Source organism: Phalangium opilio, unplaced genomic scaffold (genome assembly GCF_054372755.1).
Source record: "Phalangium opilio isolate 3A_F unplaced genomic scaffold, DU_Popi_V2 ptg000079l_1, whole genome shotgun sequence".
Classification (NCBI taxonomy): domain Eukaryota; kingdom Metazoa; phylum Arthropoda; class Arachnida; order Opiliones; family Phalangiidae; genus Phalangium; species Phalangium opilio.
Window position 1 is genome coordinate 4,189,989 of NW_028324187.1, and position 19,295 is coordinate 4,209,283.

General features: G+C 34.7%; 2 protein-coding genes across 2 annotated transcripts in view; one reads left to right on the plus strand and one right to left on the minus strand.

Annotated features, from left to right (window-relative positions):
- Nucleotides 1-897: 897 nt before the first annotated feature.
- Lsm11 (U6 snRNA-associated Sm-like protein LSm11) lies at nucleotides 898-7,125 on the minus strand. The gene is made up of 3 exons (XM_089845722.1): nucleotides 6,837-7,125; nucleotides 1,380-1,541; nucleotides 898-1,288 (listed from the first exon to the last, which is right to left on the minus strand). Exons 1-3 carry the CDS (start codon nucleotides 7,041-7,043, stop codon nucleotides 983-985), a joined length of 675 nt encoding a protein of 224 aa, XP_089701848.1. The 5' UTR covers nucleotides 7,044-7,125; the 3' UTR covers nucleotides 898-982.
- Nucleotides 7,126-8,136: 1,011 nt separating this feature from the next.
- Eip74EF (Ecdysone-induced protein E74) overlaps nucleotides 8,137-19,295 on the plus strand; it is a 72,805-nt gene continuing 61,646 nt past the window's right edge. The window contains exon 1 of the mRNA XM_089845723.1: nucleotides 8,137-8,183. Within this exon, the coding sequence (XP_089701849.1) occupies nucleotides 8,152-8,183 (32 nt within the window). The 5' untranslated portion in view covers nucleotides 8,137-8,151. The remainder of the gene's footprint in view (nucleotides 8,184-19,295) is intronic.

The window sequence follows — 19,295 nt, forward strand, 5'->3', positions numbered from 1 at the left end:
GGTGTTGTTATTTGATTGGGAAAGGTTTAAAGGAATTTGCTTCCTTCCACGTGACGCTGGTTTCCCTTCGGAAGTTCGGAAATGGTTATAGTTCCTTTAATGGGAAGTTTGTAAACACTTTCTCCTTGTTGGTTTCTTTATAAATAAGGAAAACTATAACATATTTGTAACGTAACTTCCATGCCCCGGGTTTTAAAAACTTCCTCGAGTCGTAAATCTCGTGGAAACTATGTCTATATAAGTTTCCCCACTTAAAATGAAAAATATGTCCTCGTGTTATCCTGGACTGAAGGATTCGAAGTCATCCAATCGATATCTTACCCTATTTCGTAGTTACAGTATTACCCATTGCGACAACTTTCAAACGTTGGAGTTTAGTTTTAATACCAATTTAAATTATTTACCTTTTGCAAAATTGATGCATTAATTAAATAAATAAATTTAACTGTAATGCATTAATTAAATAAATAAATTTAACTGTAATGCATTAATTAAATATATAAATTTAACTGTAATGCATTAATTAAATAAATAAATTTAACTGTCCAATTAATTTAATTAAACACATAAAATAATCGGACATTGGTGCATAAGTTTATGAGATATGTTCCATATGTATGACATTACCTATACTTCGTAATGCTAGAGACAGCTCGAGCTACACTCGGTTAGTTTTGCTGTCCATCATATACTATTTAGTCTGTACTAAGCCTTTGACAGCGCTTCACCAGGCGTCGCTTTACATCGAATCTATGACCTACCTACGTCACTTCATGACAAGCTCCAGTTTGTAACCAATGACAAACTTACGGAGAACATATCTTATGATATTCAAAATAGGATGGTATTTTTATTGCATGAAATTTATTTACGATGTTTTCAGTATTAACTCAACAATTTATTATGAAAATATTACCACATTTTATTTTAAAAATTAATATACAAAAAAATTGTATTTAAACACCTATATATATTTTTGGTGCTACGTCACCGTGGCCACCATAACAACATTATCACCCCTGATGAACAACTGCGGGACGTGTCTTTTGCACCATTTACCCTTGGGAACGAAATTATCCGAACTGTCTTCGTTACTGGAAGTAGTTGGAATTACGACGTTTCGGTTGTCCTGGGTAGTTAGAAGTGGTCCCATGTGGGGCGTTTTACGTTTGACAGGTCGCACATAGGTTTCGTCGACGTCTTTCATGGCTAGATTCCAATGTTTATCAAAGACCACTAAGTAACCGGTACAAATACCCCGTATGTGAGTGAAGTTTCGAGTCCAAACCTATATATGTAGTATTTAGGCTTAAAATTGTTAGAACTCCTGTTAAGGTGTAACAGGTTATAGGAAGGATTATTTGGGTGTAATTACTTACCTTGACTTTGGTTCTGTTTGTAATACATTTGTGTAGGAAGGCAAGGGGTCCGCTTTTCGTTGGCATTAAGTTCAAGACGTCTTTCAGATCCTTAGTTTCTGGTTTCTTTGTTAGGGTTGATTCTAATCTCGTTCTTCTGTCGTCTGCTTTGGAGGTTGTAGCCTTTAATTAAAATATAGAAATATTTAACACTTTTTATAGGAGAATTTTAATTGAATTCAGCGTCAAATCTTAATCTCTAATTACGTGGCGTTTAATTTTTACCAAGGGGGCAGTAATTGCGAGTAATCAGTGTACTCTATACAGGGATTACGCTGAAATGATTACGAGTAAAGGCCTTTTCAGACGGTACAAATTTTGACTCAAATAGACGAGTTAAAAAACTTGAGTCGACAAAAATTGGTCAGTGATAAATTCATAATTTGGTCGTTCAACTTGTCCAACGTCTGGTTCACGCGACCCAACTAGTTTACTCAACTGAAGTTAACTCATCTAAATTAGTCAAAACGTTGCATCAGCTGAAAACCGTAATCCGTCTACGGGTAATTCGAAAGTAATTAGCGTTTATAGTTTTTAACTCATTAAATTGATAGACTTGTGAAAAAGAATAATCCATAAATGAAACGTTTCTCTCTATATGATAATACGTTTTGATAACAACCAAAATGAACTGAACTGAATCAACGCCTTTATTAGATTAAAGAATAAAACTACCTATTAATAAAATTTTCATATATTATTCGTCAATTCTAACGGTATACTATAAAAATTCTATTTTTAACTCTCCTTTGAATAAAATTTGAATAATTACATTCTAATTTAAAACGATTATCGTTTTCATCAGCCAAGCATAGAGAAAGGAATGCCAAATAATAATGTACCGGTAATAAATGCACCTTACCCATTGTTTTAAAACAGTACGATTAAAAATAAAATACCCAAACTATAACCGGATTATCTTATAAAGAAATTGTCACACAACTCTCTCTCTCTCTCTCTCTCTAACCTGTCCAGTTAAATTTACAATAACGGAAATATTGTCACCCCCGCTATTAAACGAATCATCAAAATAACCGAGCGAGATCGTAATTCGTGTAACGAAGACTTCGGTATAAGTCAAGTTATAATCATAAGTGACACAGTCTTCGTAAGTATTAAAGTTATGGTGTATTAAAGTTACGAAGCCAGGGTTTAGTCACAAAAGTTCTATCTATGGGTTTTTTTAAGATAATTGAGGTCAAAGTTCACCTCGTGCAATATTAAATTAAATGGAAGACAAAAACGTGACGAAGCCCGTTTTTTTACTAAAATTCGGATCTAAGGTTTTTGAGATAATTGGGGTTAAAGTTCACCCCGTACAATCTTCAAATTTACGACATTTAATGAACACATTTTTCGCTCAGAATTTATTAAAAATAATTGTTTTAAATAGAACCATTTGGGTTATAATTTGATTATTTTTGGCAAGGTTTTAAGATAATTGAGGTCAAAGTTCACCTCGTACAATCTTAACGGCGATATTTAATTATCACATTTTTCCGTTCAGAATTAATAAAAAATAATTGTGTTAAATATAACCTTTTGAGTTAAAATTTGAATATTATTTATTTATTTATTTATTTAAAGGAATAGCGACGTGATTTAAAAATTATCTCAAATCTAAAGAAAACCTTACTTTTTTGAGAGTTAAAACTCTTCTGATTCCAAAAATATGCTTGAATATTATTTAATTATGAGGGAAAACACAGAAAAAACACTTTGAAAACTTGAAATTTGGGGGACCAAGGCAAATTTGCGGAGAAGATTTTTGGCGGGTTTTTCTCCTTGATACGTCACTCGCGGCATCTCGCGGAAAAGCCAAGCGCGAGACTCCCGAGTCTACTAATGCGGCGCGCGCGCGAATCTGAATAAATTAGGCTTAACGCGGCGCTGAGACACTAACAGGCGCGTCACGTGAGCGACATCTAGAGTGAAAATTTCTCCTTACTACGTCATCAAACGAAAGAAAATCTCAACTAGGCCTTTTCCAAACACAAAACTTTGATTGCAATTTAATAAATTGCTACGAAACCAAATAAAAAAGTAAACATATCATAATAAACTAGATTTTTCAAGGATTTTTTTCGCATTTTAAGTTTGAGGATGACGAAAATTATGTCACTAACACTTTAATAAATTTTTTGCAATTTTGCTTAAAAATTCATTTTCAAACTTATCAACGATTTATAGCCTAGTAATAGTTCAATGAAATAAGAAACTTTCCCACCACATAATTTAGCATTAAAACAATAAAAAATATTTTGTCATACTTATGTTACGATATTACTTAGGGAAAGTTTTAATCCCCCTTCGTTTTTAAAGTCATATATTTTATTCATAAGTGGCGAAACATAAAGAAAGGGGGGGGGTCTTTTTTTTTAACTAAGAAAGGGGTAGTGGGGGAAAGAATACGGTAATTTCACTATATAGCAAAATAATAATAGAACCTATACATAAGCACCGTTAAAGAAATGGTATATAACGTTTTTACCAGCACTGGTTCTTTTTTTTTAAGAGAAATATAACCGTTATTTGGGTCAAGCTAAAAATAAAGAAGCCAGTTTTGTATTTTATGTATTATAGATGCTTTAGGTATGAGCTAAGCGTAGGTTAGAGGCTATATAACTTATAGTTTATTTTTAATTTTCACTATCTAAACTATATACACCGTTAGTATGTATATATTTATTATATATTATAAAAAATCCCCGGGTCTTACAGGTCTCCTATATATTTTAAATTTAAAATTATTAAGGGTTTTATCGATTGTATCAATCGTTATATTACATTGTGACAATGGACGGTCTAAAATAAATTTAGAACAACATCGTATCGTCAAATTATTTCATTTCGTTTCATTGTATTAAAGAGACTATGGCCTGCTATAATTAAAAGACATTCGTGATGCTTATCTATTATATTATTGTTATTTAGTTAGATCTCATTTTGAACTAAGAGGTTTATTCATTCTTTTCTTTTTAATTGAATGGAAATAGGGGGATGCTGGGGAAGGGTTGATTGTTACGAATTTTAAAATAATATTAATTAAGATTAAACAGGGTTCATACAAACCTGGAAAAATCAGGGAAATAAATAGCTGACAAAGACCTCAGGGAAATTCAGAATTTTTAGTAAAATTCAGGGAAAGCAGGGAAATTTGTGTCAAACGGGGGCCGAGTAATTAGGCAAAATGTTCATAAACATAGCCCCCTCCATAGGATTAACATTACATCCAACTTTGGGGGCTCATAACTGTGGTTATATTAGAGATACGGGGATGTCCTTTGAGTAAGTTATAGTCCAATTTATCCCCCCCCCCTCCTTCGTTAACATTTGCTCCGTAGCATACTCCATATACGGGAAAAACCTGGAAAACTGAGTGAAGTATATGGGGAAAAGCCTGGAAATCTCAGGGAAATTTGTTTTTCAAAAGTTGTATGAACCCTGTTAAAGGGTTGTGATTGATACAAGTGCAATTAATTAAATGGGTTTTCGTAAAAATCTGATTAAAATAATAGGTAAATAAATTGTTGATAACTTTATTTTTATTTATTTATTTATTGTTTTTTATTTGTAGAAATTTGTGACGCATCTATAACTTTGCATGCGGGTTTCTGATTTATTTTTCCAATTGCTCCAATTGCAATTTTTCATTATGCAATATTTTTTATTTTTATTTGGGAAGTAAACAAAAACATAAACAACAAAATATCCATCCCCCGCGGAGATTAAAATAAAGAGTAAGAGGGGGGGGGGAGAAAAATTCCATGTTTTTGCGTGACGTCGTGCAAGTACAAAATGGCGCGCTCGAGGTTGAGAAAATATTCCTCTAATACCAAAACAGACAGAGGAGCGAGCCACAACTCTCCCTGTTAAAATCAGTGAAAATGTTGCGACATCTCTTAGGGCCATTAAAATATATCAATATCAGAAAAACGGCTCCATAAAGATTCCCCGGGATATAAAAAATTAATTAAAACTTAAACCCGTTTTGATCATGATGTTATTTAGCAAGCAACTTTCATTCCATGAATTTTAATTCTTTCTCCAGTGAATGTAAAACAAACTCAAATGTGCAATTGTTGGTCTAAGTTTGACGCCGTTAAAAGGTAATTTTTGCCAGGAATCCAATTCAACATTCACGTGCAATATTTAATGCACTCTTAAATTACTTAATTTTAGAAATTTCTCGCAAACCCTTAAAAAAAATAAAAAGTTTTAAGGCAATTTGGATAAATTTTAGAATTTTGTTATCTATGTATATAATTGAAAACATTCCAAGCCGTTATCTAAGAAAGTTTTAATCTTTCTTTTTTTTGATAAAAAGCAGGATTTTTTTAAGCTCAGCTAAGAGTTAAATCAGTATTAGCTGATTTTGTCGAAGTTAGTTAAATAAAGATGAAGGAAATAAAAAAAAATAGATGTTTGGGTAGAAAAATTTTCAAGTCTTTTTAAACTCTCTTAAAGCGAGCTCTTTCTATAGGAGAATACGTTGGCACCAAAGTTCAATGACTTTTTGGCGCTTTTACTAGTATGGCCAGTTTTTAAAAGCATCTTCGGCTTCTGTTGCTCGCTCTCCTCTATCTGTACTCTCTCTCTCAGAATTTCGCTTGATAAGCTACGCCATGGCTAAGTTTTGAGCTACAGTTTAAAGAGAGTTTCGCTAAACAGCTCCGTTCTTTCCGAAAGTCGAAACCCGACTGAGCTCTGGAAGAAGCGTATTTTGACTCGAGTACATTGACCTCTACGGGAGATTGTGGAAGCGGGGGATGAAATGTTATGGTAGGGGATGAATTCTAGTTCCTTTTATCGCCGCTAGATACCGATATTATACAGAGGGTTGTTGCTTTTTGAAGGGAAAATGAAATGTAGAGCTGTGTGTTTCTAAATTTAAATCTGTTTAATATTTCTGCTAAGTTGCTTTGTCGACATACGAGAGGTATTAGCTTGGGCATGAGCTATTGGTGCGCCTTTGTCAGTGTCTGACCTTTACTAGAGATGTCCATGTGCTTTGACACATGCTATTATAAAGGAAACCACATACAATGTATTTCAACCATTTAATTTTAACCCTTTCGTCAATTCTGTTAGAAAATACTGATAACTATCTTTTCCGGAGTCAGTTTGTTAGTTAAAATGCACTCGTTAAGAATTGGTAATTGCAAATTAACCATTTCATTACACCTTGTTATAGCTAGAAGCATTTTCATACACTTCAAAAATAATTTTACTTTCTAACATCGTTAAATTATAGCCTGAATGCTTAAAACGGTTTTTGATATCCATTATTTATTACTTTCGCGGTATTTTTAATTACCCTATGATTATTTTTTCCCGCCAAACGTGCTTCGGTTTATGGCGCGCTATTATCAAAATTGGCGCCAAAATTTCATCCCTGAAAACGTTTTATATTCCTACCTGACTGGTGTTCCCTCTACCAGCCGCTCTTTGCGATAACAAAGTGGCGGGCCTTGGTCCACGAGCTCTGCCAAGACCTCGGGTTCTACTAACGTATTCCGCAACATTATTATATGGTAAAACACTTGGGTTTGGTAGAATAACACTCTCGGGATGACCTAAAGCAGCTTCGGGGTCAAAATCGGGTGAAGTTGGGTCGAAACTCATAGTTATTACACACGCGTTATCAAAACATTAGAGCATCAGCGGTATATGGACGTCGCCATTTTTAAATACCATCTGCTAGGGAAGTTACGTAACGTTTCGATTCCCCTAACGGATTGGTTAGGAACTTTGAATTCGCGTTCGCGCCAAAATCTGTTCTGTAGGAGGGTCATTTCGTTTTTGAAAGAAACAGATTGGGGAGAGTGTAGAACGCCCATTTTAGGCAAAATGGTATTCTTTACAGGTGCTTGGAGAGTGATTCAACTGCACGCAAAGAATATTAAATTAAAATACTTATATTTTACGCTCCATGTGCCTGTGGAACAAATTTTAAAATCTTATTTATATAAACGCAAACTACCCGTCGAGTTTAAAACTTTATCACTGCAGCAGGGAACTCTGATAACCCTGCATCGCATTCAGATCAAATAGCTAGAGTTCTCTATAAAGAATATTTCCATGAAATACGTAGTTCTATTTCTAATTTAAGTTCACGCGCAATGGCTAAGCTAACATTCTAATTATACAAAGAAATTTTTTCTTAAAATTGGCACCGGTCTCCTTTTTAGCAAAACCATTGAAACCTTTTCTTAAATGAAACCCATTCCTTTCCTTAGACTCACTTCCAGACGCTTTCGGGACATTTTGGCCTATAAAATAAAATTTGGCCTATTTTCAACTTTTATCCTTCGAACCACCGCAGACTAGTGGAAAGGTAGTAGGAGGGGTTTAAGTAAGGGGCTATCCCCGTCTGGGTCTGAATTTACGTGACGTCACAGACGACGCGGAGCCGTCCATTTTAATAAGGGGGGGGGCTGATTGTAAGGGGGGGGGGGAAGAGCCAGCACGCGGAAGTCGAAGGCTACAGGAACTCCGTACGTACCTCAGAGCTAGATAAAGTCTCAGAACACTGACGTTTGGTCTACTGAAAATAGGCTTAGAGTTATCTAGTGTTTAGAACCTAGTGAATACATTTTTTTAATTAGAATTAGCTTGATTGGTGTTTTTAATTATAATATACTTTGCCTTTGATCTCATCGCCGGTTTTTTACAATCCTGGAATTGAAGATATACAGTTAAAAAAAAATTATGAAAACCATCTCGACGCATTATGCAAATTAAGGCCGCTTCTGGATTGAGCAGGTACATACTACTTAATTAATGTATTTGCAATTTTAGAACCAGTAATATTAGCCGTAGAGAACTGGCTTTTATCTTCGTTAAATTATATCGGTTCTAAGGTTGTGTTTTCGCTATATTTAATGGCTTTTACTAATAAGGGTATTCCCATCTTCCTGTATATGTGTTAGAATTAATGTTGTATGTGCAATATACGCTGTTAATCCCAAGGGTAGTTTGAAATTTGTACCAATACCGATATATATTAATGTAGTTCTGGTCTCAATCTTGAAAGGGGTACGAATTCCCGTTTGAAAATATGCCCGGTTTCTATGGGAATTTAGATCCTTTTAAGAGGGAAAATTATGACTATCTTAGATTATGACTAGAGTTAATTGCTTGAGTGTATTTGTCGCCATGGTGGGTGTACCTTTTGATAGCGGATTTGTTTAAAAAAATTATGGTACACTTAAGTGTAATTTTTCTATGTTGTGTCGCTCGTGCGAAAGTGCTCCACGTTTCGAGGGGTTACTCACTCATCGTACGATGTTTTAAGGGATTTCGTGAAATATTTAAATAAGTCTTTTCAATGATATAATGATTGTTTTAAAAAATTAGTGAATGAATAACCTTTTACCGCCGTGGTGTACTGAGAATCTGAGAGTGATTAGCCCCTCGCCAGAGTTCATGTAAAACAGGGGAATATAAGAGTCTAAATAAATTGTTGTCTAGAATTTTAGGGATACTTAAAAGATTTTTCATTCAATTCGGGGGAATCAGGGATATTTAAGATTTCAGGGATATTTGCGTGACTTGAGTGAGGGGTTGGCTACTTCGACAAAAAAGATAAACTCTCCTTTTATTATAAAAATCAGTTCGGTTTAAAAAAAAGTTCATTTCATTGTATATTAGCTTTTGAATATTGTATCTCCTTTGAACCGTTTTGGGAAACCAATATCGGTCTAAGTCGCTCAGGAAGTATAGGTTTCGTATAGCAAAAATTATATTTCACCAGTTATAAACAGTAAACAGTCAAAGAAAATAACTAAATCAGTAAAATTTATTTAATGAAATCACTATTCGATATTCCCTTCTCAAGAAATTAATATATTTTTAATCGTCTGTCAAATTTGCATAAATTTATTTTGCATTTGCCGTTCTACAATTTCTAGTTAAGCCAGAATATTTACTACATGTAGAGCATGTTATAATGTTATAGGATCGATATGCATATATTTATATAAGTGGAAAACCCAGTGTAATCCTTTAGAAAACAGTAGAATATAGCTGAATACATTACATTATACTATACGATCTGTGTTTGGTTTAATATATGCCGTGTCATATTAGTAATTTAGACCCCCAAGTTTTGGAAGAACAAAAAAAAAAAAAAAAACCTCTTATTGTTCCTCCCCGAAGGTCCTTTCAGATCATTTGCAGACTGTAAATAATGCATACATGTATTTATTAGAGAGGTTAAGGCTATATTTTATTGCAACTAATATACCAAGCTGTTTGCCACCTTTGGGACGAAGCACAATAAATACTTTTATGTTAAGTTCACATTCAAAAGGGTTTTCTTTAGCAATAGCTTAATCTCTCTATTTGTTTTTATTTATTTATTTATTAATTAATGCATTTTGATGTTTACCGTAAACATTTAAGGACATGTTGTAATGGTAATTATCAACGCCCATATTTCGTGAGTAGGTTGAAATTTTAGTAATTAATTTTAGAGTTAGTTGTCATTGTTCATTAGCGTGATTTTTATTTTTTATTTTTGTGTGTGTGTGGAGAGAGTAAAGGCACCTTACCTGCTTTGATTGTATAAATATATACGTGTAATTGAAACTTAAGTGTCACATCTACACATCAAAAGTATTTTGTAATATTTTTCTCCCTTTAAAGGGTATTTAATAGGTTTCTTTATCTTGGAATCTGACGTCAGTAACTTACGATTTATAATTTTAATTTTGAGTATAAAACGTTTCAAAGAAGACTTAAGAATTTATAACCTCCTGTTACGTCATCGTGATGCAAAATTGCATCTTTCATTATATTAATTTTTTTTACATCGGTAGATGTACTTCTGACAACCGTAATAGCGTAGAACTCTAAAAATTACCCTACACCGCATCGCGGAAGAGGCAAAAGCAACAAAAAACAAATTGAAATAAATAAAAAATTATATATAGTCATCGCTTTATTCTAAATAGGCTATGAGAATTTCGTTAGCGACATTGCACCGTTTATATTGCGTATATTTGTAGCTTGGTTTTAAATAATATACCCTTTAAACCTAATAGAGTCTGGTGTGTTGACAACCTAGTTTTATGTGGACAAAAAAATATTTAAATTAAGATATGTCTTCGAACAATTACAAAACGGAGCAAATTTGGTAATGGACTGGTAACTTTGAAGCCCTGTCTATCGTCTTTGCGTACGCGTACGTTCTTAACCAGACGATAATGAGGCTAGCTCCCTTTTTGAAACGGATCTAAGCATTATTTTTTACTAATCATTTTGCTTGTGAATATTTAACCTAATTACAAGCCTTTTATAATATCTATTACGTTGCTCACGGAATTCTCAGTGTTTAAACATTCAACACTGGGACCCGGCTGCGTCTCCCATTGGTTAGGCTTAAGTATTAGAGCTGGGAAAAGACTTCTCTCCCTCCTCGTGTGGGTAGAACGGGGCTGTTAATGGCCTAGAGACGGGGAGAAAATCTACTGAAGGAAGGGGTAGGAAGGTAGGCTCAAAGTTGACGGAAATGCGCTGTTGCCGGGGTTGCCGACAAGGTCATGTCCTTGGACTATTCACTCGTGCGCGTTTCTCCGTTTCTCACTCACCCTCATGGAGTCACCTCATTTCTCTTAGCTCCCTCTGCTCTGGCTCTGGTAGGCTTCTCTTCACTCCTTAGTGGGGTTTGGTCGCCTTGCCTATGGTTGCCTTGCCTACTGTTCTGAATAAACCTTTTCATTGGTAAAGGCTTAACTTTGAAAATTGGAAATTTTCCCCTCTGACGGTATTACTGCGGTCCCTTTCCTAGGAATGGAAAAGCTGTGGGAGTTAGCTAGCTTCAAATACTTGGTAAGCTTTATTCGATTTCGCGAGGGTTAAGTCACTTGGAAAAAACACCTATAACTTCGGCTACGAAAGACTACAATTAACAGCACTTTCCACAAGCCAATTAACACGAATTTTAATGATTTTTAAGCGAATTTTAACTTGAATCTAATCAGGGTGATTCCGGAAATGGATAACGTTTGTACTGTACGGCAATTGTTATCTGAGTTGAAAGGTTGTATGACAGAAACGTTAGGACATTAAAAATTAATTAAATAAAAGCCTCATTAGCCAACGTTAAACAGTTTTCATCTAGTAATGGTCTTCTACTAATTAGGCAAACGTTTTCTCCTTGCCAAACCGGCGAATTACTGCCCATGGATAGAGGGCTGTAGTTAATTTTGACAGACATCGAAGTCTCTAGGGAGGTATTAATAAGTTGACCTTGATCTAGCCGGCTTTAGTCTCTTCAATGTTATTCGCAGCCCTGCCCCCGCTGATTTTAATTTTAGGTTAGTTTTTCGTCTAGTACTTCTATACTTTATCTACTTTAGTATATTTGTTGTATACTGCCTATGATTTCATTTTCTATTTTGGAACTCCGTCCTGTAACAATGCTTCGAACACTTACGCGCCTTTTCTCGGGACTGTATTTGCGCATGCGCTCGATCGCTCTCCTAGACTGTGATGGTGACTGAAGATAGAGAGGGTAGGGATGAGGATCAGGAAACTAAATGGAAGGGGACTGACGAGTGACGAGGCAAGCTTGTCCTTAACCTTGAGTTTTAGCCTACATTCGGAGCATTAAGGGATAATCGTAAGTCCCCCTTCGTCTGCCGGTAAATGGCAATTAAATTTGGGGAGCCCCGTTTTGAAGACGAACTTTACCCCTTTGAGGGATTAGGCCTACAAGGGATTATATAATACGGTTTTCGCAATTTAGACAAAAATTCTTCGCTTATAGAGAGCTTTTAGTTTAGAGGAGGAGGTGAGTCTCGTGACGTAATTTACGCTGCCATATTGGTGGGTTTAAAGCAGGAATGAAGCTGAGACCATGCACCAATATGGCTACCAGAACAGCGGTAAGACTTGGGAGGGTGTCACGTACTACTATCCAATCTGAAAGCTCTCTGTTACCAGAGGATTTGTAGCAGATTAGCAGTTCAATTCAGTTTGGTTTGAATCAGTACCATAGTCGTCGTATTTCAGAACCTTTTAGAGAATTTAGGCTTACGCGTTTAGTTTTAATCGAGCTAGTGGGCCAACACCTTGATGCTCTCTGTAAGTGGGGATATTAGTTCAGAAAATTCAGCCTCGAAATGCGTCTGAGACTGCAGTTGAAGCCATTTTGTACACTTGGACAGTGTTGCCAGAGACATGAAACTGCAACGAGAGAGGCTAGCGGTTCATTATAGCTTGATTGTTAACACTGCCACTTAAGTTAAAGCAGGGTTATTCTGAATGCATGTAGACTTTAAAGTGATAGATTTATGTTGAAAACCCGGTTTAAATGTCGACCAATAGAAGTAAGTTATTATAGAGAAAATTCGATAAGTCGCGACGCGTTTAACGAGGTTTGCTTGGCGAGTGAAGTTTAACCGCACGCGCTCAACACGTTGCTTGTTTTCAAGGACATAACCGTGACGTATCAGTACCCGCCATTAATGTATAGTTAGCTTTTGAAAACCGGGTGGAGGAGAAAGAAAGAGAATGTATAACCCTTCCCCTTATACAATTTAGAACGCAGGGAAAGCCGGCAGGAAAATGGGGCGGAGCTCACACACTAACTACTGCGGAGAATAACTTTGTTCCCTACTTGAATATTTACCTAAATGTACATGTAATATTAAAAGTGTAGACTTAAAAATATGTGCAACAGAGTGACGATAATGCAACTACTGTTACCACATGGTTCTCTATAGCCTGTGAGCGCTATATCGTCGTTATGTCATGTAGAACCTCTCTTAACTGCTTCAGCCGTGTCACAATGAGGTGGTACATTGATATGTAAGTGGACACTAAGGCGTTGTTAGATCGTACCTCAACGTTAACAGTCCACCAGAGGTCCTTGTTGTTTGAAAGCATACGTCTCTGTTGTCCATATACCCATCAATGTTACCTCTGAAGACACACTGGGTCTATAAAGCCATCTCAGAAGCCTTAGTATGACGTCACCCATGCTATTAGCCCATAGAACCAAAGTGGTACCAAACATGGCGACCTACAGCCAAACCCAAGCCCGTAACATTTACCTGGGCACTGACGTCCCAAGTGAGACATATCTCTATTGCCTTATCCTAATACGAACTCGGACTCGGAGATCTCTGCTATCAGATCCTTTCTTAAACAGTCCATTACCAAACGTTTTTCGTGTACACCAAACCGACCCATCTCATAGACACGTCACACTTCATTTATATAATCTAGATCCAAGACTTTTGTTTGCTAAATCATAATCGAAATACCTCCTCCTCTATCAGTCAGTCAGTGACTCATTCCAAAATTACACGTTTAAACCATCAATATTCGTGTGAGATCTGAAAAACTCCCATTCCATTACAGCAGTAGAGCGAGAGGCAAAGCCAACCAAACCTTATACCAAACTCTTAACTTGATTTCCTCGTTTTTTGCGAGTCTATCCGACTAGAGGTATATTCTAGAAATTATGCTTGTATTTCTACTATGTTTTTTTTTTCGTCAGTCTGTGACGTAGTCAACGAAGCTCCGTTGGCTTTGGCTTGGTTATGGCGTCTCTCTCTCTTCTCTACCCTGACTCCCAATGTTTCGGAAGTGAATTTTGCAGCTTTACCTTCCCCCTTCTTGAGCGGAGACCGCAGTTGTACTAGTACACTATAGAGCTGTAGTTCGTATAGTTCGCGCTCTGCCCGTAGTATTAGATTAGGTTGTAGTGAAACCGTGGTGGTGGTGAAGGTGGTTGGTGTTAGTGTGTTACAATTAGTATATAATAATAATTTGGATACACATTTTATATTATATTGAGTATCAATAAAGTTAAAAAAAAAAGAATCTTTAAATTTAAATTTTTATTTTTTTTGTGATTGTGTGATATAAACGCTTATGGATTATGTTTGAAGCAAGGTATGGATTAATTTTTTTTATTATTAATAGGATAATTAGGTTAAGGGTAAGGGTGTTTTTCAAGGTCGTTTCGTTTCTGTTAAGGTTTGCGGCACTGTTACCTAATAGTTTGCGGACCAATGTTGCCAATCATTTGTGAGTGCGATTCAAATGCGCAGATTACTCTAAAACAGACTGAAAATCTTGTTGAATTCGGTTCGGTTCTGTTTTATTTCTTTTTCAAATCTGTAGGAGATTATCTAATAACAAAATACTGGCAACACTGAAATGAAGCGCGGTTAAAATTAAGAAACGGGGGGAGGAAATATCTCTAGCTCCTTTAGTGTAGCTATGAATATCAGTTCAGTTCAGTTTAGGAAGAATTATTCCCAAAGTACATTGTTATAAAAATAAATTAGTTATATAAGTCTTCTCGCCTTAATTTTCTTCTGATTTTGTGTTTAATTTTTCACTGTATTGTCGGCTTATTATGTATTATCTTTATTAGTTTCTCTGGGTACATACATTTTGATTGACGCATGCTTAATGCTTATTATTACGTTAATTTTACGTCATTAAGTAAAAGTTAAACGTCGGAATTCGATATCAGAATTAATGGTTGGTTAGTCACTGTTTTTCTTGTAATCTTGAAAGATGAAACCAAAGGCAACTAGATGGTTTTTATTTTGGTTTGGGTTTTGGCATTATCGCAAATTGAAGTTACGTAAATAAAAAATTTAAAGTATAGAGAAATTTGGTTGCACGCGGATTGGTACACGATATTTTATTTCATACTTGTGAAAATAGTCCTGGTTAAATCTTTTTTAATGTTAAATAAGAATGACAGTAATTAACCCTTTGAAATCGTAATATAATTATAATCACAACAATTCTTATCAAAAAGAAAAAAAATATGTCATGGGCGCATTGTTTATGGAATTCATCCTTCGATTGCTGTTTATTTCAAAGATTATCAAATTATCTATAAACATTAGCTTAGGGTGTACTCGTACGGGAAGGGTTATTTAAAAAATAAAGAAATAATTTTTAATTGACAAGGAAAGTTTAAAATAATTAGCATTTATATTACATTTGAATTTAATAAGCTGTACTTGATCTAAAAACTCGCCCACCACGTAACGTGATCTTAAAGGTCTGCCGTGGTATAGGGCGGCGTAAATATGCAACTGCAACATTGTCACGAGTCAGGTTATACCTACAATTGACATAAAGGTCATGAAAAATCAGTTCATTTTGTATGAATTGGAACCAATTAAGTCAGGGGAATTTTATTGTAATCTAAAAAATATAATAGATAGTTTATACACATGGAGGATTCATACCATTTACACCAGGAGGCCGGGCTACTTGTAGTGCAGAAACCCCGTCTGCTTTTTGTCCTCCAGATAGCCCTGTCTCCTGGTGTAAATGTTATGAATCCTCCATGTGTTTAAACTTTCTATATACATAGTTTACACGCAAGAAGGATTCATACCATTTGCACCAGGAGACGAGGCAACCTAGAGTGTAAAATAGCAGACGATTTTACACTCTAAGTCCCCTGGTCTCCTTGTGTTAATGGTAGGAATTCTCCATGCCTGCATGGAGCCGTTTAAGATACAGGCTCCATGATGCCTGTAAAATATAAATTAGAAATTGCAACTAATTAATCTCCTGTCAAACTTAAAACGCGTGTTTTGTCACGTGTCTTCAAAAGACGCGGGAATTCTTATTAAAGAGCGCGAAGGACGTACGCAGATTAGGCGCGAAATAGGCCTATATTCACGATTAGATAATAATTATTATTTTTTTTTAGAATGTTAATTTAGTTGATACGTTAATATAAACCCTGAAGATATGTATGTTTAAAGTCATTATCCGTTGACGTATTTATCTACGATAACGCGTAATAATATTATATATCATTGACACTGTACGTGTATTATGTTGGGCCTTTGCAAGCACGCTTTTCTTGGCAATGATTTGGCGCCAAAAAAATATATACTTGGCAAATGAAATACGCGTGGTTGTGATGCGATAGCTAAGGCGCGCGAGCGAACAAGTTTTCTACTTTTCTTTCGAGGTTCAATTTATGAAAAGTAAGATTGAAATAATGGGGTTAGGGTCAGGGATTTGTCCCAGATAAAAGACGCGTACCCTTGTAATATATCGGTGGTTGGTGTTTTCTTTAAAAGATGATTTTATTGTTTTTGGAACATTTTGGTAAGTGAAGGGGTTTGGGTTGGCATTTTGTAACATTTAGTTTTTGTTTCATATAGTATTTTATTAATGGCTAACAGAAAGTGTAAAGTTACATTTTGTTATAAAAATCGAAAGAAAAATTTATCTAAATTGGGGTTTTAGAGATGTTATCGTCTTTGAAGTACTCTAATATCGTTCCCACTTCTTTAAATATCGTCTATTAAACTCGCGTATCGTTTGTTATGGTCACCGCGATAAAATTATCGTCACTGTATACATCGAACATCGTTTCCTAAAAATATATATATTATATATTAGCAAGAAGTGATATCTAGTTTATTAGGGAGAAGGTATAAATTCGCACCACATTTCCATCCTTATCTCCGGTCCAAACGTATAGTAGGTCCGGAGTTAATCCCCGCCGCCTCTAAATTACAACCAGCATCTCATTGGTTCTTGAAAACTCACGTCAGCGCAGCGCGAATGACGAAAATTACGTATTTTCCGACTGAGGAGAGGCAGCGAAATAGCCCGGCCTCCTTTTACGTCCCCCCTTGTATTTTGAAAGGGGGGCTAGGACTATGGCGCGCGAATACTTAGGCATCTTACCTTCTCACTAATAAACTAGATATCACTTCTTGATTATATATTAGCAAAATAACTAAGAAAAACTCTGAATTTTGCATATTACATGCAGACCTTGATTTTATAGCTTTATTTTATTAACCATGTCCGTAGTAAAGGTCAAATCCGCCATTATGGGGTTGTAAAATAGCATAGCGCGAACGAATTTGAATATTTTACACGAACCCTTCTTATGTACTGCAATTTTAAATCAAAATTAAACGCGTAAATTTACTGAAAACGTTGCTTTCGTGATTGCTGAAACTTCACGTTTATTTTTTGACCATTAATAATGGGTCGATATTGAGCAATACCGAGGGATAGGATACTGTGACTAGCGAGACCTATTACTATCCGACAAAATGATGTTCAAAATATCCGTGACCGTGAACATGCATCTTTGTTTTTAATTTTAATTTTTAAACACGGTATGTGTTATTCATTCAATAAATAAGAATTGAGGACTATGCAACTAGAATAATGAATTTATTTTATTAGTCTAAGTTAAACCAGCGTACCTGTAAATATAAATAAGTTAATACCTTTTTCCGACAGTAGCCTTAAGGTTTTCTAATGGCGATTGACTGACTTACTTGGGTTTAAGTAATTTACTTATTTTTAAGTATTAAAGTAATATTATATTAAGTTCTATACGTTTTGGTAAATATTGACGCGCGTTACGTGCTATTTTTTAACTCGTGACAACAAACCATTTTAGTTAAACTGATGTTAGTGTAATGCACATAAAAACAAACCCGGAAGTGCAAACATTTTCATTATTTTGCACACGTGGAATTTAATTCGATCTAAATTTGGTCTAAAGTTTTTGGATTTTTTTACCTCACCTGGAAAGTCAGGTATATTTTGTAAATGACTAAGAATAGTACGTTGCAACTCATGGAATTTAAATTTCATTATTTCAAATGAGTCATTAGTAAGAAATAACAATTTGTCTGCCTAAAGGCACGTAATTATGTCGTAGGATTTCAAAGAACTTCTGTATGAAGAAAGAAAATGATTCCTTAAAGGGAGCATGAAGGGTTTAATGAAGTTATTTTTATTTATTTTTTTATGTTTTATTTGGAAATTTTTAATAACCAATATTTCAAAATTTGACCGTGAAAATGTTGCCCGTTGCTTCATCGTATTCGCATCTAGTTTGCCTTCTAAAATTTTAAGCGAGCCTTATACTTTATACTGTATACTTTATAGATTGTAATCTGAAATTTTGGTAACGACATCCTTTATTAAGTTTCGTAATATATTGTTAATCATTCAAATTAAATCAATCGCATGTTGATATTTTTATTTTTTGTTAAGAAAAATTTTGTTTCTCAACTAGTAACATTTGCGTATCAATTTTTATTTATTAATTCACTTATTTTAAAGGAAAATTTGGGGTTTTAATTATGACTTTTTTTATTCAAATTGTTGTTATAAAGATAATGAATATTTATTTTAATTTGGAAATGTATTTATCGAAATTATTAAAAATATACCACTTGATTAAATTATTTTACCTAAAACCAGATGACGTCATGGGCTCTGAGAACTCTAGTTGAAACCTTAGCCTACTGACGTCATCTGCTTCAAAGAGCCCTAACCTATAAGAAAACCTAATTTGAAATATTCATTATTTTCTATTCTACAATCTTTCAAATACGAAATGTTGAAAGTTTCATTTAATTTTAGTTCAAATCAGTTCAAAATTTACATCCGCTGCAAAACATTACTGGCAACACTTGGGAAACGAAAATTTCTGACTCTGAACAGAAAATAGCGTGGTTTAAACTTTAAAATATAGAGCTAGATGCTGAAAGAAAAAAAACAAATTTGGTTTAATTGTCGTTAAGATTTAAGTAATTCGAGGGGTTTTTTTTAATTATTATTTTTTAGGGTGACAAAATTAATTATAACAGGAAATAATTGCTTATTTTAATTTTAATTAGAAAAGAAGGTATTTCCTAGAAAACGTCGTGTGACATAACGTGGCTTATTAAAAGAAATAATTTCCTTAATTTAATTAAGTGTGGTCTCTAAATTAATGCCTATTTTGGACTTTCTTTTTGTTTCAAACAAATTTGAAGCGAATCCGTAAAAATGGAGATATTTTAATGAATTGCCTAATGCATCAACAGCGCGCGCGCATGCTATAGAAAACCT